Consider the following 26851-nt stretch of genomic DNA (forward strand, 5'->3'; position numbering starts at 1 on the left):
ACAACTAAGAAAGTAAATTATAAGTCTCAAACTAGCTGAATGATTAAGTGGGAACAGTCTTTCTTACAGGTGGAACCACTATTAAATTATTCTTGTTTGTCAACTAAACTGAGCAGTGAAAAGTTTTGTTTTGTCTTTAAGCAGTTAGTAGTATTCAAAGGAACAATGTGAGCTTCTGCAAAACCAAAAATTTTTTGCCCAATGAAGGCTTGAAATTATATTCAGTTTTATTTTTCCTCTTCAGAAAATCTGTACTGCCATAAAGACTTGCTTAAATCTGATTTCATTCAGGGTCTGCCTGTTTATCATTCAAAATGCCTAATTATGCCAGCACTGAGCATAGGCTTGACTAAAATCAGTGTAAGTAAGCAGTAAGCAAGTAAAAATTGGTGGCTCTGCTGATTTTCTAGGAGTTTGAGTATATTAATAGTGGTGAAAGACTTTCCTTGAAGAAGATAGAGAGGAATACACCATTTTCTCAAAGCTCCTCAGCTGAAACCTTCACAACAAAGCATCTTTCATGACAAAAAAGCTTTCATAGCAAACCATAGAAAACTTTGCTTTTAAAAATGCAACCTGACTCATGAAAAAAATTGAGAACTTCATGGGGAGACTTTTTCCCAAATGGTGCAGATATCATCAAGCTGCTCTGATAGCAAGTAATCTCCATGTTTCAAATACAAATTTTGTAGGTATTGTATTTCAGAGAGTGAGTATATGATTTCCCCCAACACCCTTCAATTTAAACCAAATGATCAATATTCTTCAGTGCTTCCAATTGTTAATAATGTCAGTATTCTTTCTGAAGCTGCATTTTGGTAAGGAAAACTATAGGTCGAATGTACTTGATGATTGCAGAGTCGTAGCTTTTCATTTTTGACATTGCTAAATCCATTAGCATTTTTGTAGGACTGTTTAATGTCAGGTGAGAGAATGGAACTGGGAAGGAGGGCACTTGGCTGGGAGTAATCTGGATGCACTCTTCAGTTCAGAATCAGCCACTGCTGCCATTTTATGGAGCTATTGTGCTTGCTCCTATCAGTCATTTTTTGAAAAAAGGTTGGATATTTCTGTTAGTGAAGCCCTGATAATAATCTTATTTAAACAAGCTTTATTAGGTCAGACTCATGCTTTGAGTCTCTAGATCCTCATATCTTGAAGAAATGCTGTTGCTGGAAACAATGAATTTTTCTCATGAACCACTGTTAAATCCTCCTCAATCTGAAAAACTAGTAATACAGTAGTAGGATTTTTCCTAACCAAGAATGTAATTGAAAAGGGAAGCAGAAGATTAAAATTAAAATAAATAATTTCATTTACTATGGACTATCATTATGAAAATTTGTAAAGAAGTTGTACATTCCTGGCTGACAACAAAAGCCCTTAAGTGCATCTATTCATATCTTACAGTTTTGTAGTTATTAAATGACTATTGACTTTAAATAAGTTTTCTCTGGGGATAACAACTTAGTTCTAACTGAAAATGTGTGATTTTTCTTTGTTTAGGAAAGGGATTCCGAGTGACCAAGTGAAACATGCTGACAGAGAGCAAGCAAAGCGTATAGTTTACTCAGTGGTTTATGGAGCAGGTAGGCATTTTTAGGGAAAAACCTAACTATTGTAAATTTATATTTTATTCATCATTTATGTAAGTAGACTGAATTTCTAAAGGTGAGTAAAAGTTTGTCAGAGTATTAAATTTATATTTTATCTAGGATTATTAAGTCATCTACTCAGTATAAAAATTATGAAATTAATGTAGTTACATTGCCATATACAAAGATTATCTAATTTTGTGTTTCTTTACTGCTGATATAACTGAAGCATTTATCTAATTTGGGGTAGAATTTGTATCCTCTCAGTATATAGACAGAGATGAGAATAACTGGAATTAAATTTTAAAAAGTCCAATATTGTTTTAAAATTTTTTCAAACGTGTTTATAGAATCAAAGAATGGCAGGGAGTGGAAGGGACACCTGGAGGTCATCCAGTCCCCTGTTCAAACAGGGACACCTTGAGCTGTTTGTCCAGGACTATGTCCAGATTTTCAATATCTTCTAGGCTGGTGAAAGAGCTCTTCAAGGCTCCACACCTCCCTGGGCAACCTGTGCCAGTGCTTGCTCACCCTCACAGTGTGAAAGTGTTCCCTTATTTTGAGTCCTAATGTTTGCTGCCGTTTCTTCACAACCGCAGAAGACTTGCAAAAATCCACTGTTACCCATTCTGCCTAAGTCCTGACCAGGTGCTAGATAAGTCATGATGTTCTTCATACTTTCTAAAACTGTCTACTATTTCTTGAATGATGCCCAACTCTTCTTATGCTTCATGCATGCTTGGAGTTACCTTTTCTGGGGAGATAACTGCATGTATGTCATCAACCTTGAAGCTCTTGTCAATTGGTTTCAGTGAACAGCTAACTTTCTCTACAGAGGATGAATTCTTGAAAAAGTCTTTTAGGAAATGAGAGCCTTGGGCTGCAGGCTTTATGTACTTGGAAACAATGTTACATCTTGGGTTCCTGGAAACATTGATTCCTAGAAAGCATTTTGAGTGCTTTCTAAGCCTTCTTTTGCACTGAGTCCTTGAACCAAAGGCAGAATCACTCAGGGTATTCCATTTATCATTTATGGCATTCTGTTGGGAAGAAATGCATCAAAATCATCTTTCCAGAATATCTATTTTTTGTTTAGATGTGTGTAGTTTATATACACACCTGTGAGAGTGTATGTATTTGCATACACACCTGCGTTTTTTACATTAAGCTGTATTGCATTTAAACTCTCTCTGTTTAAAATCTATATTAAAAAACCCAACACTAATACCCTACACTGTAAATTTAGACCTGCCTGTGCTGAGACTGGAATCAAATTTTTGATTTCCCACCTGAATGGTTTCATCACTGGGTTATTTTACAAAATGCCGGCATCATCACCCCTTCCCCTTGGTCCATGCAAATGCTATCAAATTTCTATCTCTTCTCTTCACTGTGGATGGAACAGGCAGATACCAGATGCAATCAGATGAATCACCGCTAGTTGAATGCCCTGTAGTTCTGTGTATAGTAAAAAATGCCTAAGTTCCTGGGGCTCAGTGGAACCTGTGTCTGTCTACTCATCTGCAGAGAACTTTCATGTTTACATTTAGCACAGTATTGGCAGTCCCTCCCTTGCTCTGAACCAGGCATTAAAGATTTCAGTGCAGCAGTGCTTGATTTAAGTGTCTCCATTCACTTGTTTGCTTTGTGTCCCTTTCTCTCAAACAAGGGCAGTTGAAGCATCTCAAAGATAATAAGAAATTTCCAGTTCATTAGAAGTGTGATCAGATCCTAATTAAGACATGAAAGGATATCATTAAACCACTTAGATGGAAACTGGGCTGACTAAAAGTAATTGTTAAATACCTGAAATTGATGGACTGAATTCCACCCACGGTTTGTATCCCTTCAAAAGACAGCTCACTTTTCATTAAGGAGACATTTTGATACAACTGAAGAGTGTGAATAATACTTCTTTTAGGATTGAAAAACTACAAAAACACTTCATGAGGAGCTTACCTACATTATGCTTACAGGTGTTAATAAAAGCCTTTCATGTAGTAAACAGTAATCTTTTTGTTTTCTTAGCTTTAGGTTACACTTGGTTCATGTATTCAAGGTCTTTTCTTTATTCTGAAGGATAATAAGGGAGGAAGAAGGTTGGTTATTAGGAAAAAGTTTTCACCCAGAGAGGGTGATTGGACACTGGAACAGACTCCCCAAGGCAGTGGTCACAGCCCCAAGCCTGACAAGAGTTCAAGAAGCATTTGGACACATGGTGTGACTCTTGGGGTGTCCTGTACAGGGCCAGGAATTGATCCTTGTGGTCCCTTCCAGCTCAGGGCATTCTATAAGTATTTTTGGTTGGTTTGGAGCAGTTCAATTCACCTTCTTCTGCCTTATTCATCTTGTAGAACAGAAACAAGGCAAGCTAAACATCTGTGAAATAAGGAATTCCTTCTATTCAGTGACAGTATGTTCACTGACACAGAGGGCTATCACAGTGTTTAAATAGAACTTAATGCTATTTTTGAAAGATGATATTGCAGAATGGAGAACACTGAAACTCACAGGCTGCTGCTAATAATTCCCCTGGCACAGATCATTCAAGAAGAGTGCTCAGAGAAGGTTCAGTCCACTCCTTGGCTTTGCCTTGCATGGCCTGTGCTCTTGCATTGTGGAGCATGATCTGACACAATTATGTGGCTGTTCATTCCCTTCTTTTTGATTCCCGGAAACTGCATTTCCCTGCGACCTTTCAGACATCCTTGCTAATATTGTGCTTTAATTTTCCTTATATTTTATGCAATTTTTTTGTGTATTAAATTGATAACATGGACAAACTTAGATGTTGCAGTTCTCTTAAGGAAGCTACAGTAGTCTCCTAGCTGTTAGCAACCTGTGCTTTATCAGATAGATTTGTCATTTACTGACCCAGGAAGAAAACCCAAATTAATTAGATGTCAAAAAAAAAAAAAAGTACAGATCTATAATAGCTCAGCAAATGTCATCCTGTATGTCTGTGTGAATTTTTTCCTCTAGCACTTTGTCCAGACTGGTATTCTTGCAGCTCAGTGCAGATCCTGGCGTGACTGAGAACAAAATGCTACAGGAATTGTTCTGAAATGCACATCAGCCTGACAGTGATGGCATTTAGGTGGCTGAAATCCTCTCTCTTTTGAAAGTGCTAGACAATTTTTCTTGACAGTCTTACTGTGACAATGACTATTCTTTGCCTTTGGTGCCTTGAGATGTCTCCTCTCAGCTTATGTTCTTTACAGACAGTGCTGGTTCTGTGTTGCTGTGCAGCTGAGATAAATATATCTGTCTTTCAAATTTCACATGACTAATGTTGATGTATGTTTTATTTTTACTGGAACTGTTTGATTTATAAGTGAGTTTAAACTTTAGCTCTTAGTTTAAATTTTCACACTCTGCAATATCTTCAGGTTTTTTCCACCTTCGACCTTTTCTTATAAATGTTCTTAGATCCAGCATAACAGATATTGTGCACCTATATCCTGTCCAAAAGCTATTATTCCTTTCTCTCTCTTTTGAAACACTTTTTCTGTTTTTCCCTTTTTCCATTTCTTTTTTTTTTCTGTTTTCTCAACCCTTTTATCTCAAAACTTGTACCCAAATTTCTACTGACAATGAGGAACCTAAGTCTGAAATCTGTAGGACTCAGACTCCAAACATCCTTTCTAAATTCAGGCTAAACTCTAAAGTTTCTAGCTAAACTAAACCTCAAATATCTCCATCCTTTTTTAGATTGTCATTATATGTGCTTGTTTAAAGTTAATTTCAAATCCTTATCTGTTCTTCAAAGTTTGGAGATTGCAACACTGAACTAGTAGAATGATACTTAAAGCAACAGCATTGCTCTGTGAACAAAAGAGATTTCAACCACATTAGAGGTGTAAATTATAGCTAGGAATTTCTTAATTGCATACTTCTTATATACTTCTTATTAATTACATGCTTAATCCAGTAACTTCAGTAAAACATTCAAGCTCAGGGTTAAACATTTATTTTGTTGCAATATGATTTTAGTGTATCACAGAGGTAAGTAAAGTTAACCAATTTCATCAATTGTACATGAAACAGTGCTGTTGTATGTAGTGGTTTTCTGTTCTGTTTTATTGCATAATAGAGATAATTTCTGTACCACCAGGTAAAGAACGTCTTGCTGACTGCTTGGGAATTACTCCTGTTCAAGCTGGTCAATTTATAGAGAGTTTTATGGAAAAATACAAGAAAGTACATGAATTTACAAAGAAAACCATTGAGCAGTGCCGAAATAAAGGTAATCCAAAGTCTGTGACCATGTTTTGTTTTCTGATCTGCACTGTGTGACAGTGGTGAAGGCAAGATTCAACTTGACCCAAATTCAGATAGTTACAGGACAACAAAAAAGATGGAATATCCTTTCTTGGTGAATCAGGTTTAGGGTTTTTTTTCTTTTTTAGCCCTAAAAAGAACTGGTTAAGTCTGCCTTTTCTCAGAAAGATACTAACAGAATTAGACATCTGTTCTCAGAATGAACCCCACTTAATGTCAAGTTACACTGCATCATTTTGACGTATAATGTGCTCCAACGGAAAAAAAGCCCAAGGAATCTTCTACTTAATAAATTGGGTACATGGCTGCTGGACTGTGGAAGTTCAGTCAATTTGCACAGCAAATTTTTTAAACTTATTTTTTCTTAACATCAATCAGAATTTATGTTCTTGAAGTTCAGGTGGTAGCTGCAGTGACAGATGTGTGCAGAGTGCTTCTGGAGCCAGCAGCTGCAAACTCTTCTTGCATCAAATTTGTTTTTAGTCTACATATTCATTTATATTTAGTGAATCCTAGGAGTGCAGTAATTTGAGAAAACATAGCTGCTGGAAATATTGTCTTTTAAAAGCTAATTAACAGAACTGTCAAAATTGAGTTCTTTTGTTTCTTAATAGAGCATGCAATACTAAGAGAGTTTTTAGAAGTAAATAGTAAGTTTGCAATATAATATTACCCATCACTGTATGGGTGAGTGTCATGACAGAAACATGTAATTCACTTATAGTTATGAAAACTGGTAGTATTCATTTTTTTTACTTTGTAGGGTCTCAAAATCTACTGGAAGTATGAACTGTCATTGTATCACACATTTGCATTCCTTTGTTTATTAGTATTTCTCAAGAAAAGTGAAGTTACTGAACATCCATTTTTAGCTGTAATTAAGCCCAGCATAACATACCTAGTAAAATATTATGCATTTATTATATATTTATGATATATTTAAAATAGTTTAGCATTCTTTTCTTTAAAGGGAATGAATTTCAATAAACAGAATTCTGTGCAAGAGAATCTGGTTTATGAATTCAGTAGACAGGAATGTCATTACTAATGTTTTCAAGTCATCAAAGCACACTTGTCTAATTACTTCTTACTCCTTCTTACACTCCTGCCTATCAACCATTTTTATCCATTAAAGATAGAAAAGCAATCTATTTAGGTTGTACAAGCTTTAGAAATCTGCTGCAGATCAATATTATTTAATATTTTTCTTGTTAATCCACCCTGGATTCTAACTTTCCAACAAAAACATTCCAACTTATTGAGCTCATTAGAAGGTAATTTTTCTTAACTTATCTGCAGTTCAAAGGTGAGGAGCACCTTCCTGACTAATATTATTTAAGTGTTATGAATGTCTGATACTCCATGTAGACATGATGAGCATATAAATAATTCTTCTATGAGAAAGATATTTGTTAGTGTATATATTACTATACTGCTGTTGTTTGTTATGAAATTATTGATATATTGAAAAGACTACATTAAGACCTCATTCAGGGATGCATTCTCAGTTTAATCATTGACACCAGGCACTTTCTCTTCCACCATTACATGAATGAAGGTGTTTGTTTGGGAATGCTGCTCAGTTAGGAGTCACACCTCGCAGGAATAAGGAAAAAATAAACAGAAAGTCTAATTTTACCAAAGAATACAATGTTTCAAGAATTCCATCTTTAAATACTGTTCTTCATGGAAAATATTAGTTAAATTGGGAAGACTGGTTTTCCAAAAAATGCTCTAACTTCCAGATAGTTCTGTTCCTTGTTTCAAAACTGGTGCTTTTGGTATCAGTGCTCCTGGAAATGCATTAATTCACAGAAAACTGTATCAATTCATCTTCTGCACACAAGCCTGGATACATGTTGTCCATAATGAGGTTTCTGTTTGCAGTGATCTCCTCACCACTTGTGCTTGCATGGCAGAGGAGATGAAACTGTGTCAGTCTGAACTTCCATGGTATCTAATGACAATTTGTGGGTAGTAAAGGTGATCAGAAATATAAAGAACAAATTTTTCAAGATGTGTTTTTAACATGGATGATTTTTCATTTTCCTTAAAATAAGAATAGAAGTTTATTTTTGAAGATAAGCTAAAGTTTTGTGCGTGTTATTTTGACAAGAGGATCCTCACATCTCCTTTCCTGTCTCAACTGCTCTCACATGCCCTCCAAATAGGGTTTTTTTAGCAAAATACATCATTAGGCCTAACATGAAGCTTTAACTGTGTTTTTAGGTGTCTTTTAAACTAAAAAATCCCTCCACACTATAGTTAAGGTGGTTTGTCTGTGAAAGAAACACAGAAATACTACATAAAGAAAATGGGGGAAAAAACCCAACTTTTTTTTCCCCCAAAAAACCTATTTTATATTTCTGGGAAATATTCATTACTGATTTAATTATTCTACAAATTGATTTTTCTTTACTATTCCCAAGTAAACTATTCATGGTGTGGAAAGCTCTAATTATGGCTGCTAATAGATAGCTAATTCTGCTAGGTATTTATAGTTTAATCTCCCACAGAGAGAGTTTGCTGGTTTATCAGTAGACATTCCTAATAAAAATTTAACAGCCTTAAAGAACAAAAGTTTTCCTTGTATAACATGTATCAGTTCTCTGAATGAAATAATTCTCAAACCAAAAATACAATAAGCATTGAACATTTAAATAAGCTCTGACTCTTTTCAGGAGACAAAATATGAAATTAACTTAGGCAGCACATAATTGCAATTATCTGTATTATCTTCAAAAAGAATTTCTGCAATTTAATTGCAATCACTCTGTATCACATGGCAGTAATTTTTATTTAAATCCTGCAAGGTTACGTGGTTTCCATAATGGGACGCAAGAGGCCACTGGCCAATATCAATGTGCAGGATTACAAGCTACGCACTCAAGCAGAGAGGCAGGCTGTCAATTTTGTTGTTCAAGGTAAAGATCTGCCTCCCTACCCTCCTGTCTACCCACCTGTCTCTATCCCTGCTTGGCTTTTGTGGGCAACCACTCTGATAATCTCAGAAGAATGAAAATTCCAGTAGTCTACTGGAGTAGGCGTGAGTTTTACTGTGAAAAAGAAGTTAAAATTATATATTCCATCGACCTTTGAAATTGCCAGTAAACAGAATAATATAATAATAATGATAATATTAATAACAGTAACAATAGAAATGTTTTAGCACACTGGAGTGCTCTGTGATAGTTAAATGTAGGTATTGATACAGACTATGTAGAGAGAGAATATCTAGAATTCTGTTCTTCAGATGCATTGTTTCTTTAAACTCTTTCCGTTCTGGTTTTTATAGTCTGCTACTCCTGAAGGATTTCTGTGATTACATTTCTTACAGATTCCAGCTTTTATTTTGCCAGATAGCTTTAGTTTCAGAAATAGAGAATGTTACAATAATTGTGTATTTTTATTATTTGTTTTGAAATCCAGCTCATTATTTGCAGAAATTTTCAAAGTTAATTCTGTGGAGGTCAAGAAAAAAGGTGGTTTTCCCACAGAAAAACATTTAACATATAGATTGGAAATGATTTCTGTGCTCACATGTTAGTTAATCTGATGCAAAACGTACTCTGTTTAAGTTGCTTGGGGCTCAGGTTTGTGCAGAATTTAGCCACCCAAAAGAAAAAAAACCTGAGCTGTCAGCCCAAGACTGAGGTCCCTCCTACCAAACTGTCTTTCAGAAGAATTATTTTTTTAATTGGATGATGCTGACAGGTTTTTTCTTGAGTTGTCCTGGAATTGTACAGTTTACAGGAGAGGAAGAAGTGCTTTCTAGACATGATGATGGCATGCTCCTTTTAAAGTTATTTGAATTTTTCTTTTGAAAGTATCACTTTCCTCTCCAAATATTATTAATTTTAAAGTTTCATTTTAAAAATGACTTCAGTACTTATGTCATGTTTAACAGTCCTTAAGTTCTGTCTTTGCAAAGAAGCCTACAGATCTAAAATGCTAATTCTCATTCTGTGAGTCCTGCAGAGCACACAGTGTAGCATTGCTGAAGAGACACAGCCCTGTGAGCAGCATTTGCTGTGTCCATCTGACCCAGAGCTGGAGCAAGGCTGTCACAGGACTGTCTGTGGAACACTCATTTCTATGTACCTATAATAATAAAATTGTCAGATTTCAATGTCAGTTCAAGTGATACTGGAGGACAGATCTGCTGAAAAATAGTGTCATTGTTACTCAAAATGGAATATTAAAGGTGTGGTGAATCAAGGATTAAAAACTCTAAAATATTCAGTATTCCCAAATTTTATTTAAACATTTAAATTTAGGTTATTATTTAAATTTTATTTAAATTTATTTAAACATTCATATTTAGACTACTGTGATGTTTTAATTTTAAGATTTCAGCTAGAAGGTAATACTTGAAGACTATAAAATCTTCCTAAATTATGATAAAACCTTTTATCACATTTAGTGTACTAAACTACATTTAATATATGTTTTTTAGTTAAACCTAATAGTCTAATTAATTTTAGTAATTTACATTTTGATTATGGTTGCAGCAACTGATAGCAGAATACTTCAGATGCATGACAATATTGAGAGGAATGTAGACTTGCAGCTTTGAATTATCACAATTGGGTTTCTCACACTTCTTTCATAGTGTTTTTTCTCTTTTTGAATATTTACCTGTTCAATAGTTTTAACCAATGTACAGCATATTATCCAGTTATTATTCAGCTGTACCTATCCCCATAGAGGGAATAGTTCATTTTATCTTTAATTATTTTTTATAATTATTTTCTTTTTAAAAAATTTAAAATAGGACACTTCTAAAAATCATATTTCAGTAAAAATTATTTTGAGAAGTCTTTCAGATTTTATTACTCTACAATGTTTCATAAAGAATGTATCTAGAACATCTCTTTTGTGATGGACTAAATGCTCAATATAGTTTTATTCTCTCCATCACTAAGAAGATATTTACCTGACCTTTGCTGAAACATCCTTTCCTACTTTTAATATCAGTTGTCCCTTTTTGTGATGTGTGGAATAATTTGACACACCATTTGAACAGGAAAACAAGGCGGGTATTTGAGGCTGCACCTGCAGTCAGACATCACCATCTTGATGCTGAGGGTCTGCACTTGGTAATTAATGAGCAAAACAGTCTCAGCATGGGGTTCAGAGGAGGCAGTTTGTCACAGGTGACTGTGGAGAAAGAAAAGATGTTAAGACTTTGTCCTCATTCTCTTAGATATTCTTCCCTAGCCAAGAGGGCCCACTGTATCCTGGGGCCATCAGGCACAGCCATTGTCCCACTCTGCTCTGCACTGCTGTGGCCCCACCTCATGTCCTGTGTGCAGCTTTGGGTGCCTCAGTATAAGAAGGACATCAAACTCTCTCAGGTGTCCTGAGGAGAGTCACCAAGATAGTGAAAGGTCATGAGGACAAAGCTTACAAGGAGCAGCTGAGGTCCCTTGTGTTGTTCAGCCTGGAAAGAGAAGGTTGTGGGGTGACCTCATCACAGTGCACTCAAGGGGGGCATTGGAGGGGGAGGTGCTGAGCTCCTTTCTCTGGTGACAGCTGTAGGAGCTGAGGGAATGGCACGAAGCTGTGTTGGGGAGGTTTAAGTTGGATATCTGGAAAACATTCTTCACCCAGAGGGTGTTTGGGCAGTGGAACAGGCTCCTCAGGGTACTGGTCACAGCCCCAAGCCTGGCAGAGTTCAAGGAGTGTTTGGGCAATGCTCTCAGTCATAGGGTTCAGATTTAGAGTCCTGCAAGGAGCAGGGAGTTGGGGAGTTGGACTTGATGATCTCTGTGTCCCTTCTGGTTGGAGATATTCTGTGATTCTCTGATTACCTCTCAGCAGAGTAACTTTGTCATTTGGCTACCTAGCTACCTGTTCTCTGCCCCTATTCTGACAGCTGAATCATTTGGAAGAAAAAATTCAGAATTCATTGAGTGACAGGCTTGTAAAAAGGACCATGATCTAGGACATTTAGGATGTTTCATGGGACAAGGAGGATTATTACTTCCACCATGTACTCAAAGGATTGTTTCTATATTTTATCAGATAAATCCTTTGTGTAAAATGTTTGGAACATAAAAACCTCTTCACCAAAATGCAGGCCTGGAGAGTTATTTTGCCTCTGGATGAACAGAAATTTGTCATCTATTCTGTGCCATGACATTGTTTTATGCACCACTGCTCTTAACACTGTAATGTAATGAATATACATTACATACACATGGAAATATGAAAAAGTGCAAAATTAAGGCTCCAAATTGAAATGCAGCACTGAAACAATGTTCTGACCTTTTGTGACATTAAATTTTAATTGATTAATAGGTAAATTTTAATTAAAGCTTAGCGATAGATAATTTCATACCTTTTTTTATAGAAAGCAATTTTTCGACGCATAGTCATGAATGACAAATTCACCTTTAATTAGCACATAATTTCATATTGTTATTTTCTAGTTTAATTAACATGTGATTACTTCCTCTGTTATTTATTTATCTTATAATCTGTTTCATATATTACATTAATTGGATCTGCTAGTTTTGGAAATTCTTATAATTCAGAATCTTCTGATGTTTTTTGTTCCTATGCCATAGTCCCAAGACGAACATTTTTCTTTTGCATGCTTTAAATTAAAAACAGATCACTTTCTTTCATAGGCTCTGCAGCTGATCTTTGTAAAATGGCTATGGTGAAGATTTTTGCCTCTGTTGTCACTTCTCCAACTTTAACAGCCAGGTTAGTAATGAATGACTGCAAAACTGTTAGGTTTTAAAACAAAATTAGTTGAAGTTCATACGTTTCTGGTGTTTTAAGCAGCTCTAGAACTACCACATGTACCTCTGGATCTTTTGATAAGCAAGGACATGTGGAATGGTTTTATGCATTTAAAGTTATATCTTCGTGCTTAAATGGTTGGATCTGTAAATGCATCCCAAGGTGTTGAAGTGCCCCAGGGTCATTTGAACTCGGTCAGATCTAATTCAGTGGTAGTTCTGCACCTTTGAAATCAAGCCCACTGATCATATCCTTCCTGTATTTGAGTGTATTGTACAGTGGGAATTGAACATTCAATGGTCTGGGAAAAAAAACAGGAATCAGGAAACCAGTGCTCAAGCAAAATAAATGAACATTTTTTTTATTCTTGCATAGATGGCTTTTCTTTAAAGAAAAGCTTGGTCATCATGATTCTCTTCTGTTATGACTACTCAGAGTTGGGTGGGAGATCGCAAAATGTCCTGAAAGGGTTTTATGCCAGTAGCAGAAATAATGAAGTCTGCTTTTCCTGTGGAGAAATTTGTCCAGACAGCCAGTGAGCATTATTATTTGCTCAATAGAAAGAGACTTTGAAGTCAAACATGTAGATAAAACTCCAAATAACTGCTTTCTCATCTTTGGTAATGCAAAGATTTTGTAGCAAACAATCCATGAGAACATGAATTGGTGCAGTAGGAGTTCAGACAAAAGCAGAGTAATGAAAGTAGTGCAGAACATCTATGTTTCTGTTGTCATCTATAACAGAAGATGGATGATAATTAGCTGTAGCAATTATGCATTGAGGATTTCTGTGGGTGTTTAACTCAGTACAAAGAAATAGGGTTTGTCCTTCCAAATATACTTGGCAATTATAGGTATTATCTAACCCTACAAGTAATTTGTGTGTGTTAATGTGTGTATCATTTACACACAGTAGTGTTGTCTTATTTGATCAATGTTTGAAAATACAATTTTTAATTACCATTAAAAGTTCAGTTTGTTAAATTCAAAGTAGTTGGACTCATTCCTGTGCTAAAAAATAAAGCAACTTCTGAGTGATTCTTAAATGTTCTTGCAACTTTTTAAGCAAAATACCACTACACTATTTTAAAAAAAAAATAGCCCACTACTACAAATCTGAAAAGGGAAATTGTTCTTTGGTGGAGATCCTGCCTGCGCTCAGACCTTGATACATTTATGTATTAAATGTTGGATGATGCACTATCACATATTGCATTGTACACTTTCAGGCAGATTGTCTGCACTGATTATAATTCATTTTGCTACCTGAGTTGAATGAAGAGCCCAGAATCTGTCAGCTGTGGCATGGATGAAAATTTCTGCAGCAGTAGCAGGCATAACTGAGTTAGATGAGTGATAGAGGAGCAGCCAACAGCCTTTAGTGGAGGAGGCAAGTGGAGGTGGTACAAGGGCAAAAAACATACTACATTCTGTAGTTCCTGCCTGGCACACAGATCTTTAGGTTCAGCAACTTTCTGTTTGTTGTAATTCTAAGAAAGACAAAGATTTTTACTACTAATGTCATGTCTGATTAAGCTAGTGAATGTTTTTCACTCAACAGAAAATTTTACTTGAGTTTTTCTTTCTCAAAACTATTTCTTTTAAAGAAGTAATGTCACCAAATGATTAAGGAGGTAACAGACATGAGGAAGTATTGGAGCTGTACATGTTGAAATTCCTGGTGTTGTGAAAGCATAGGGGAATGGCTACACCAGATAACAGAAAAATATCACTGCCTATCCTGCTTGTTCCTATCATAAATGTCACAGCTGGGAAAGACCAACATTGCAAGAGCATTTAAAAAGGATAGACTGTTTTAAACAGGGGTTTTGAACTTCTGCCAGCCATTAACAACTGGATGGCTTTGCTAGAGGAGAGTGTTTTAGTAGTCAGTAATGGCTCCTTGCTGTAATATTTAGTAGGTACTTACAGACCAGGCTTGTCAGAAAAGCACAATCAATGCCTTTATAAATTCTGTGAATACTTCCTTGCTTGGACAGTGGCATTTGAAAACATCAGAAGGATATTGCCAAAAGAATATGGGACTGAAACTCGAAATTCTGTGTTTCTGCTTGTCTGCCAGGTGACATTCAGTTAGTTATTTTTTCAGTGGTCTGTTTCTTGATTTTCTAATCAGTCAGGTCAGGATAATGATTCTAACATCCTTCATAGAGCCTTTTGAAAAATATTGTTGTAAGGAAACGTGGACATAATTGGTGCTGTTGTAACAGTGGGAATGTGCAGTAGTTCTTGCAAAATGAGAAATATAATCAATCTCCTATTATCACTCCATTAGATCATATTCATTCCAAGATAGCACACTACTATCTTTTCTTCTGTCTTCATCCCCTTGTAAGTATCTTTATTTCCCTGTTAGAATTTCTAATTTTGGAAACAGGGTTTTCGCTTTGAACAGCATATCAAAGAGAAATATCATTTTTACATGCTTTACAAGTGATTATGAACATTTACACTGGGAGACAGTATCCTATTAAGCATAGCTAGGTTTTGGCTAACGCTCAACATTTTGTCTTCCTTGTCTTAGAAATAAAAAATAATTCTAAATGAGGTCTTACAGTTTTTAGTGTTATTTAACAGGTATATTTGCAGTCTTCACTCACAACACTGCATTAATTGTTCCTGTGCTGGAGGCTGTTCAGCAGTGAGCAAGCTCTGACCCAATAGTCTGAAGCTTCATTTTTGTGTGACAAGCAGTCAGTAGGTTTTCAGTTATTGTTTGCACATAAGATACTGTATTTGGAAGTCAGGAAAGGTGATGAAGTTTCATTTTCATGGTGCTTAATCAGAGAGGCATTCTTGATGAAACAGTATATTCCATTGTGACTGATCTATTCTGTCAACTTGCAGTTTGATTTTTTCTCTTTATGTTTCTTTGTCTTTTAACTCAAATACCAGCCTAGCAGCTTATGCAGTTGACAGTAACTAGTCAATCAATTACTTGGAAGCAATTTTACAGAAATCAGGAAAAGTAGTATTAAATGTAGTATATAATACAGATCTAATATTAGTATGGGTTGACTACTGGCATCAGTGTTAATATCTCTGCATTTTGTGTGGTGCTGACAAGTAATCAAAATTTTTCAGACTTCTCCCATATTATCTGGGTCTTTCTTAAGATGTTGTTCTGCTGCTGCTGGCCAAGTTACTCACTGAAAATGTGCTGCTAGCATAAATTATTGAAGTGCCAGCTTTTACCTGTCTGATGCAATCCACAGAACCTCCACACAATGTTTCCTGCAGACAGATGATAGCAGAGTAACTTCTGAAATGAGATCAAGGCATACAGTAGCAGCTGAAAGAAAGATTTATGGAGCTGATAAGAGTGCAAAGGTAAACTTGGTGAACTCAGATGGACAGTTGTAGTTATTTTCAGTGTTTAAAACATCACTGCAGTGACAGTCACATGGAAATGTGGTGAGAAAGAAGGATTCTGGAGAATTGTGGAAGAATTACTGCCTATAGCATTGCTTGTACATATTTTATTTGAAGAAGCACTGATGTGACCCAGAGTTTACCTGGTATTATATGGACTTCTGCATATCTCAACAACATGCACATGAATTTTAACAAGTTCACAGAACTATTGAGTAATTTGGTGTGAATCCACCAGTTCTGCTTTTGCATGAAATTATTTTTCCTTCAGCACTGGACCTGTGCCACAAACACACAGCTTTACTTCTCAGCCTAGTTAAAGAGACAGGTTCAACCACAGGCCAGATATAAAGGAGTAATTTGAAAAGGAGAAACCACCAGCAAATAAAAGCAACAGGTTTATTTTCTTGGTTGGTCCCAACTGCTTGTCAGTAGCAGTGGATGTTGGAGCTTTGTATATCTTCCTCAAGGAATGAACACCTTAATCAACCTAATGATTTACAGCTGGTGAGCTGTAAATGCAACTCACTTCTACAGATAGCTAAATTAGTTAGAAACAGCTCTAACTGTCCCAGCAACAAGTATTGTTTTTTTGTATTGGATTTTTTTCAGATACAAGTTCATGTGATAAATCGCAAATTATTAATTTCTTTGAAGTGGATTCAGTTTTAGTTCAACACAAGAATCTAGAGGCATGTAGGGATTCAATAATTATTACTTTATAAACTGCTTATAATCTCTCAGATTCATACTAGAGGGCATATTAATAAACCCAACTTGCTGATTACATCATAGTTTCAAACAAATACAGTAAGTTAAATTCTTACTACTGCTGCTATGTGTGTTGATCTTTAATTCTGGGCATAAATCTTATGTCCTTTTACTTGTTTATTAAAGAGTTAAAGAACTGGTTTTACTCATGTTTCTTCTCTAGCAGTTAAGCAGGATTTTCAAAAAAATGCTTTTTGCTGTAGTATTCTGGCCATAATTCCCACTCAGTATATGCCCAAACTTCCTTAATGTATTAACTCTAGCAAGATGGTTAACTTTTATCCTTAGCCTAATACTGGAGAAATTGAACCACAAAGAAAATATAAGTTTTGGATTCTACTTGAGAGGAGAATAAGATTATTGTTTCACAGACAAATGCTTTTGTTTCTGTAGCAGAAGGAAACTACTGAGGTCATATTGCACTCTCCATAGCCGTTGTCCAGTAGGTAGCTCTTTGCCTCCCAAAGTAGCCAAATAACATTGAATTTCTATACAAGCTGTAACTTAGAAAAATCATCACTTTTCTCCAGCAACCTCAACCTTTCCTCAAAGCAGTATTTTGCATGTATCCACAAGATGGTGAGCTGTTACCTGAGCACTTCATGCTCAGTGAGCCAGAGCAAGTCAGAGTAAGTTATTCTTTATAGAAAGAGCCAAGTATATTTAATATGCTGAAATATCACAACCAAAAAAGGATATGCATGATGTAGCAGGTTTTTCACTATTCCTTTAAGACACTCAACACAAATAAATATATTTCATTTATAATACTCTTTTATAGGTCACCTTTTAGATTAGTATGTTTTCAAACATTTTGGATATATGCAAAAATTCTATTATCTTTAATTAGCCATCTGTTCAGTTTTCCACTCTTCATGATGTAGCTGCTGAGAAAACCCATTTCACAGGCTAGCTGAATTTTTATAGTTAAAATGTTAATATAATTTGGTCTTTATCATGAAAACACTGAAAGAGGTAGCTTAAAGTTAATGCAAGTAACATCTATTCAGGCACGATGTATCCTGAGCTATAACTTTCATATTACAGCATTAGGAATCCACATAGCTGCAGCTTCAAAAATGTTTTTAAAAGGGAAAAGTCTAAAAATATTATAATATGCTAATAATCTTGTTCCTTACTTACATGACAAAAGGCATTCTGTCCACTGGAATCTGTAGGCTTCTGTAGGAAACTGTGGCACAATTAAACAACAGGTAGCATTGGTAGTATCAGAAAAGAAATGAATAGTGTTTCAGTATAGGGAACGTAGATATTTCTAGGAGGAATTGGAATCCAGCTTCCATCTGGTCCAGTATCACTGAGTGTGGTCAGTAGCAGATGCTTCAGGAGGGAGGTGTAAGATTTGTAGTAGAGTGGCCTGTCTGTCTTTTCATCTTCCTCTGCTTGTGGGGATGAGTCTAAGTTCTGAAACGTAAGATTTAAAAGTCATCCCACAAAAGCATTGTATGTCATCATTTCTAAATGTTCTTGAAATCCATGCAAGTGTTTGTTACATGAGCAGCCATTCTGGCTTTTTCTGGCAAAGTGTTTCATTACATGCCTTTTAAGTCAATATTTTATTTTATTTATTTATTTATTTATTTAATATTAATTTATTAAGTGTGAATGTGTCAGTTTTTCAAGTGATTAAATTCTTTTTTTCATTTAAAAAACCTGAAACATATTTAAGCACATTACCATTTGTTTTTTGATTTTGATGGTTTGGGTTTTGTTTTTTTTTCCATGTTCCACCATTTGTCTGATTTCAAAATACCTTATTGTTTTTATCTTTTTTTTTTTTTCCTAACAACTTGACAGTTTTTATGCTTTATGGGCTTATTTTTAAACTTTATATACAAAGCTTTTAAATGTGTACTCCCATATCTGCAATTTTGAAGTCTCCCATTAGGCTTTTATTGGTTTAAAATTCAAAACAAAAAATGTATGTGGGGTTACTAGTTGGATTATTATTTTAGTGATTGATTTGATTATATCAAAAAAGGGGAATAACATAGGAGGAGAGACAAAGATATTCATATTTGGGATATAAAATCTCATACTGTTGTATGACCTTCATTTCAGTGCAGAGACATAGTCCTTTTTTAAATAAAATTATAACCTTGTGGAAATAGAAAATGAGAAATATTAAAAAAAAATTAGATAATATTTTAGACAATATTTTTTAAAAGTATTTCAAAGTTTTTTATGCTACCAAGTGATCATTAGTGTCCTATTTAAAATGGTGTATTTTAATAACTCTTTAATGTTTGTATTTTTTATGTTCTTATATAAATACTTAACTACTAACATTGTTTTAAATTCTCAAGATTTTTTTTTCCACTATAATTTTTACTCAAACTGTTGAGTTATGATGGATTTCAAATAATGCATCTTCTTTGCTCCTTCTCCGAAGAAGGTCCTTTTGCTTTAGGAAATCTCTTGTTCAGATATGGCTTAATTCTCAGTATATCTTCAAGTCAGAAATAAAATACATCATTTGTTGTGGAAATTTTACACTGGAGTGCTGTAGTTCAGAATCAGACCTGTGACCTTGTCCTGCACCATTTTTTTTCTGAAGATACAGGAATTTCCAACAGAAGTTGTATTAAACTTTATTCTGGGCTCTCAGCCTGACTCTTGATCAGAAAAAGGTTCCCTCAAATCCTTACAGAATTATAGTATCAGTTAAGTTGTAGAAGACTTTTAAGATCATTGAATCCTACTATGTTATGCATGATGATCAAACCCTCTTTTTTAAAGCTTTTCCAGTTGCCCAGTTTTAAACCTTATTTTAATTTATTTTCTATTAAAATTCTTAAAACAGACAGCTCAATGTAATAGAGAATCATGGAACCAGTTAGGTTGGAAAATACCTCTCAGGTCATTGAGTCCAACTGTTAACCTGGCACTGCCAAGTCCACCACTAAACTGTTGGTGTTTTATATTTTATATTATCTTCCTACAGACCAGTCTGGAAAGTTAAACCATGTTATGCTTTGTATGTGTCGTTAACAGGAGTAAAAATTGCCCTGGTGGTGCAAAAACTTGAGCAAATGTACAGAGCATTAATCTCTGTCTAACTTCAGGTAGCTGTTTGGGAAGTGGCACCACCAAAAGTCAAGACACAGAGCTGGGATTTTCCAAGTGTGAATTCAGTACATCTAGGTCAGAACCAGCCTTAGTCCCTTGTCTGTAGAAGAACCATGAATTTAATTAGTTTGAGCATCTCTTGGCACATTCTAACATCCTGAAGCACTGCATGTCACTGTTAAAAATCTCCTTCTGAAGAAGACTGCTATGACAATCTTGTGCTTTTTCCCCCCTCTCCTACACTGGCCTCTTTTAGTGAATACACCTACACTGGAGTCTGCAGCATGTCATGCCACAGTGCTCTTTTTTTGAGTTTAGACAGAAAGTTGTTTCCTTTAATGATAAAGAAAAGTGTATTTGCTCACTAACAAGGTAACAGCTGTTTTGTTGAGGTCAGTGCAATAGTGTAATTATTTCTAGGTGTTTGAAGTAGTCATGGAAAACCTTGCAATTCCAGGTCCAGACCTGGAATATATTGATTTAACAAACAAACAAAATCATTATTAGTTATTTTATTAGACAGCTGGCCTCATACTAGGGAAAAGTATCCTCTAACAATATGGCTTCATAAATAGAATACTATGAAAAAATCTTTTGAGAACAGTTTAATTAGTTTTGGCATATATAATTCATTAATATTATTATGATATAGTAGTAATAACTGGGTGCATCCATTGGAGGCCTGAGAATTTAGTCTCTGTGTTGCTGTATAGGAAACTGGAAGAATGATCAATGTAGTGTTAAGAAAATGAAAAATATTTTCTTTTTAAAATTCTATAGTGCAGCATAATAGTTTAAGATGGCTGTTGTATGCTGGGCACACTGAAGTCGTGTCAAAAGCCATGTTCAGACTGGCAGCCACAGAATTATTTCTGCATTTGAAGAGTCAGGCTGTAGCACTGTTTCTAGTTCCACACCTCTGTCATGCTCTGATGCAAGTCGTTTCTCAGTAAAGGCAATCACATGTGTACTCATAAAAAATGATGCCTAATTTTTAGTCAGGCAAGAACATAGTTAATAAAATACTAGTTTCTAAATCAAAGGCGTTCTTACAATCTGTAGAATTAAAAATATACTAGTCTCTGCCTGGTTTGCAGTTTCTAATCCAGTTGGCCATACCTTTTAGCACAAGATAATGAGAGGAACTTGCTATTGCAATATTTCTTCAAAGTGAGGAGGATTCAATTAAGCTATTAAGCAAAAGTATAGGGGCTTTTTCAAACTTCTTTCACTCAGACTATGCAGTGGCTGAGTGGGTCCATGCAGGAGAGTGGTGAAAACTGTAAATTTTGAATGTACAAATGGCTTTGATATTTTTCTTTCATCTTTGTTGATGTCAAATTGAATGCTTCCTTCGTGGAACAGCATATTGCATGTAAGTGTTATTAGTTAAGCAAACCTGAGAAAATACAGGTGGCCTTGTACTGTAAGACCAGAAGTAATTATTGTGAAATATGTAAGAAAAAGAGATAAAGCATCATCAAAAAATATCTATCTTGTTTGATGAACATTAAGGAGGAAATAGGGAGTACTATTTCATGTATTGCCATCAGTCTAGGAAATCATTTTTAGTGTTAAATCTTCCATAATATCTTTAATTTGAAAATAAAAATGTGTTAGAAATACTCATTTTTACATCTCAGAAATATTATTTCCATTTTCTAACTGAAGGCAATGGTTAGGACAGCAGCAGAGCTAGACAGAGAACCACTAATGCCAGCTTCTAGTTCTGTATTTAGCAGACAGAACATGGTCCTGAACTTCAAATTAATCATTAGATGTGTAAGATGGGGCAGGTGTAACTGCAGTTCAGTGCAGGTCCTGAGTTAACTGGCAATGCAATGGAGCTGATGGGCTGTGCTGTTCAGGATGATGTGAAACAGGTCCTTTAGATGGAGAGCTAAGCTAAAGGAGCTGGGCTGCCTTCAGTAGGTGAACTGGAGCATGTGGAGTTGTATCAAGTCTAATTTGCTGAAAATTTTAGTTAGTTTACATTGCTTCCACAAGTTTTCAGATACACATAAGGTAGCACTTAATTCTGGTCCAACCCTGATCCTCCTGTTTCACTTTTAGCGTGGAGGTGAGGTGATCAGTTGTTACAATGCTGAGAGGTTTTGAAAATCCAATTCTTTCATTCCTAAATCCTGATAAATTTATGATTAAGTTTTTATGTTTATTGTAAGTTGTTCTAAGAAAGGACTCTTCCTTACAAAATATTCAGAATATATGGCGCTTTAATCCTGTCTGAAGGCGTGAGACACTATTCTGGAACAAACAATAACCAATCTATTGTGTTTTTATTACACTGGTTTAATAAATGCAATTATTTTCACTTACTCCATTGATTGACTGTTTATTCATCTTTAATATTCACTGTTCTGATTTATACCTTTTGCATGTCATTTCAATGGTTATGAGGACACTCTTGCTTTAATTAATTTACTTGAATTAGAAATTACAACTTTTCATAAAACTGTATTCTCTTGCTAGAGATGATCCTGGTCTTTTCATATATTTCTTTTTTTTGTCCTGTGTCCTAATTTCCTATTAAAAATATGTTAATCTGTTTCACTCTGCTTCTGACTGTGTTGTAAGTGACTAATAATTTAAGATCTATTATTAGAGCTCACCACACTGTTAGTCAATGTCACATTGTAATTTAAGGCAGCATGAAACTATCTTAAGAAGCTGTGAAAAGTTATAAGTCATAACCATACTGATGTTTCAACCATTTGTAAAGAATTATTTACTTGAATAACTGCTGTTATTAAGAAGAGGTATTAAGAAAAGTGATATTTAATTTAAAAAATGGAATCACAGAATGATTTGGGTTGGAAGGGACCATAAAGACCCCCTGGGCAGGGACACCTTCCACTAGACCAGGTTGCTCCAAGCCCCATCCAACCTGGCCTTGAACACTGCAAAGGATGGGGCATCCACAAATTCTCTGAGCAACCAGTTCTAGTGCTTCACCACCCTCATGAGGAAGACTTTCTTCTTTACATCCAATTTAAAAAAACAAGCTGAATTAGCAAAACATAGTCTGTGTCCTTAATTTCTTGCATTTTTTTCTGCAAATTATGTTGGTTTTAAGTAATACCTTGTCATGTCATCAAATCCCTGAATGACATTTTTAAACTGGCAAGCACAAATTGGGTTTACAGCCATAGCCTTTTTGTTTTCCTAATATAGGGAGGGGCAATTCTGAAGTCCATTAATGATTTTTTTATTTTCTTTGCATGTTTATTTTCATGTTAACTTATCCATGAGTGGAAAGCACTGTTAAATTTTTTTTTGTATATGTTATCTGATGTCTCTGAAATTTTTCAGGTTAATTGCCCAGATCCATGATGAATTGTTGTTTGAAGTAGAAGATTCTCAAATCCAGGAATTCTCAGGTAAATACAATCTGTCTTACTCTTTTTCTCCCACCCATTTTTACTCTCTATATCCTGTGATTTCTCAGAGAATAAAGAGCTAATGTAGCGAGAAGAAGCACATTGATTCTCACAGTTAAGAAAATGTATACTAAGCAGATTTTTCAGAATGTTTTCCACCACTGGCTCTTATGTACATAAAATGTGATATACTCATTTGGAATTCATTACCCTAGTTATTTGTATTTAGTTTTTTATCAAGATTTCATCACCCACTGTGTGACTCCTGTAAAAGTAAATAATATTTCCTCCAAGGTTTTAGAAGGAAATAAACCAGTTTGAAGTGCTTTAGATAAGGGGCTATTACATAAAGAAGTATTCAATTCTACATGTAAGATTATACCATACTGTAATTTCTAAGTTAGTTTACTGCTTTTTTATATTAAGAAACCTTTATGACGGCACTCTCAAGGTTAAGGTTAGTAAAAGTTCATTCCTATGTTTCTATCCTCTCATCTGGCTTACTTCCAGATATTATTCCCTGAGCCAGAGTTTGTCTCAGCATCTGGTATGAATTTAGCAAGCAAGCGAGGGCACATAGCAGATGTTGATTCTCTTCTCCAGCAAGTAGTGCATTTATTCCTGTAGGCACCAAGTGTTTATTGACAAACTTGGTCTAGTTTGAAGCTCAACAATATGTTTGGCTAAACTAATTAGCATAACGTCACAAATATTTTAAATGAACCAATACAAGAAATATCTTTCATTATAGTACAATTATTTAATAAAAAATTAATTTCACCTTCCTGTGCCGCATTCATTTGAACAATGCAATTTGCTATATTAGTCTCATTTCATCACTGATCCCTCTTGTGAGTATTAGTTCAAAATGAGAACATTAAAACTCTTATCTAATCTAAACAAACTACCTGGGAACTATTTCAGCTCAGTATATTCAGGGCATTGTAATGAATTAAGTTAATATATTAACATTTGACCTCTAAATGCAGGAGTTAAATTCTGACTTAAATTTTAAAAACCATCATACAATTTATTGGAGATTGCAATATCTGTTCAGAAAAGGCAATGTCTAAAAGTGACATAGTTTCAGAGTTAAGAAGCGTAGTGTATTGAAAGACATCTGCAGGACAGCATAGAAGGATTTTATTATCTTATTTTGCATCAATTTGCATAAAGTATGGAGCTGATATTATACCCAAAAGATAAAAATGATTCATAGCTGATTATACATATAGAAAATCATAGATTCTGCCCCCATTGGGTCAAATTCAGATCTCCATTACTAGTCTGAATTTGTAGCAAATTTGGAAAAATCAATACTTTTCAAGTATAACAGAAAAAACCTCTAGCTATCATATGAATAATAGTGATACATTATCCCACTATGGAAACATGATGACTGGAGGCTTTTTTCTGAAAATGCAAAAAGAGTGCAGTTCAAACACTCAAGTTTAGCATATGCACTGCATAGTAATTAGTTTGCTGATCTCCAGATCTAGCTGCAAGGTGCAGAACAAACGTACCTGTAAATTCCTTGTTGCACTTCAAAGTTATCAGCCTATAATTGAAGTTTCTAAGATGACCTTTAGAAAATGGACCTGGGCAGTCTAGATATTTGAGATACCTTGGAAATTGTCATTGCTTTTAGCACAGGCTCCAAACTTAAGTGTTCAAGATGGAAGTTTGTTTCATTCTGCTGATTGAAGATTGTGTTTTCAATTTGTCTCTACTTTGCCCTAAGACTCAAAGGAAAAAAGAAAATTCTGCATTGCAGGAACTTTCAGATATACTCCCATCAGAACAGAAGAGTGATAACTTGTCTTATTCTTAACACAGAAGACCAGCCTGAGGCATTGATTTCCTTCCTCTTTATTCATCACTAGGAGGGCCTTACTTGGATCACTGCATCTAGTTCTGGGCTCCCCAGTACCAGACTGAAGCAAGTGCAACAAAGGGTGGCAAAGATGATGAACATAGCATCTATTCTGTGAAGGCAGGCTGAGAGACCTGGGGCTGGTTCAACCTGGAGAAGAGAAGGTTCAGGGGATTCTAATCATGGATGTATCTTAAAAGGAGTGGGCATAGAGGAAGTGGTGGTGCCCAGTGACAGGACTGAAGGCAATGGGCACAAACTGAAACACAAAAGGTTCCCTCTGAAGATCAGGGAATGCTATTTTACTCTGGGAATGACTGACCAGTGGCACAAACTGCCCTGAGAGGTTGTGGAGTCTCCATCCTTGGAGATGTAAAAAAGCCATCTGGACAAGGTCCTGGGCAACCAGCTTGAGCTGGCCCCTCTGAGCAGCAGGGCTGGACCCAGGTCACCTCCAAAGGTTCCTTTCAACCTCCCTGACTCTTTTGCAAATGTTCTGTTACTGGCAGAAGAACTAATCCAAGGTGTCTTAAAAGGGTACAGAGATGGCGATTCTTCAGTCGTTAATGAGGATTTCATTTGATCTGAATAGGCAGGGAAAGGGTGAATCCACACTGGCACCTCACTTGCAGGCAGAGGTAGTGCTGAAGCAGGTCTTGGTATTGTCCCAGTCCAATTCACATCACAGAGCAACCTGAGAACAGTTGACCTAGATTCCTTTCAGATGAAACTAAATAAGAACACTCTTTTCTCCTAATCCTTTCCAATTATTTCAGGAGTTAAGTGAGGTAACAGATTAGATATCTGAGCATTAAACTAAAGAAGTGTCAGGAGAATGTGTGCTCCTAGTTCACTTAAGTGCTTTGAAAGTCCAAATATGGTTTTCATCTCTTTACCTAAAGTTCTTTCACCCTTTAAAAAAAATGCTTACTCTTCTTACTGTTATTTGCCAATATTCTTTAGCTGTCAGCTTTGTTTTTACATATCTAATGAGCTTTTGTCCATTCAGAAACTTTAAATTGCAGGATCTGCTGACTTGCATTTTCCAGCCTGCCGTTTAATGATCCAGAGAGAAATCTCAGTTGTACAGTCACAAAGCTCAGTAAAGGGAAAGACGTGGACTTGAAGCTAAAGAGCAGTGTTTGAAGGTTTTAATGGATTACACTTCAGTGCTGTGTTATTCTCCTGCATTTAATGTGATTCAAGAAGTACTGGCCTACTATTCAGTGTGTTTGCATTCTGATTCCAGTCATGTTTCTGATCTACATTTTCAGGAAAGCAACAACAAATATATGTCTCCTTTCTCTTGCTTGTAGAATGGACATGAAACTTAAAATATTTTTAAGTTTTATGAGTGAAGAACATAAAGGTAAATAGTATTATTTCATTAGCTCATAGTGCAGGATATAAGCCTTCTCAGCAGATTTCCCTGATGGAAGAGTCTCTTTTGAATTGCTTCACATTAAAATGTCGTTTTGCTTCTAAGACTCTCCTGAATGGCAGCTGAAAATTGCCATTCAAGAGAGTCTTAGAAGCAAAAGCAATCGTAATACTGGCACTTTATTTAGTCTTGCTTAGGACTTCATATACTCCAATAAGAATTTTCTGTATAGGGAAATTCCATTTATAGTGCATCTGATACTGCATAGATAATTTGGAATCTTTTGAATCTAATAAACAAGAGGCAAGCAAATAAG

At 35.4% G+C, this 26851-nt stretch overlaps 1 protein-coding gene across 1 annotated transcript in view; it reads left to right on the plus strand.

Moving 5' to 3' along the window:
• The window catches only part of POLN (DNA polymerase nu), an 89301-nt gene that overhangs the window by 53286 nt on the left and 9164 nt on the right, over positions 1-26851 (plus strand). The window contains exons 18-22 of the mRNA XM_033060967.1: positions 1507-1589; positions 5710-5841; positions 8690-8800; positions 12512-12590; positions 23214-23281. Of these exons, the coding sequence (XP_032916858.1) occupies positions 1507-1589; positions 5710-5841; positions 8690-8800; positions 12512-12590; positions 23214-23281 (473 nt within the window). The remainder of the gene's footprint in view (positions 1-1506; positions 1590-5709; positions 5842-8689; positions 8801-12511; positions 12591-23213; positions 23282-26851) is intronic.

Source organism: Catharus ustulatus, chromosome 5 (assembly GCF_009819885.2).
Source record: "Catharus ustulatus isolate bCatUst1 chromosome 5, bCatUst1.pri.v2, whole genome shotgun sequence".
Taxonomy (NCBI): Eukaryota; Metazoa; Chordata; class Aves; order Passeriformes; family Turdidae; genus Catharus; species Catharus ustulatus.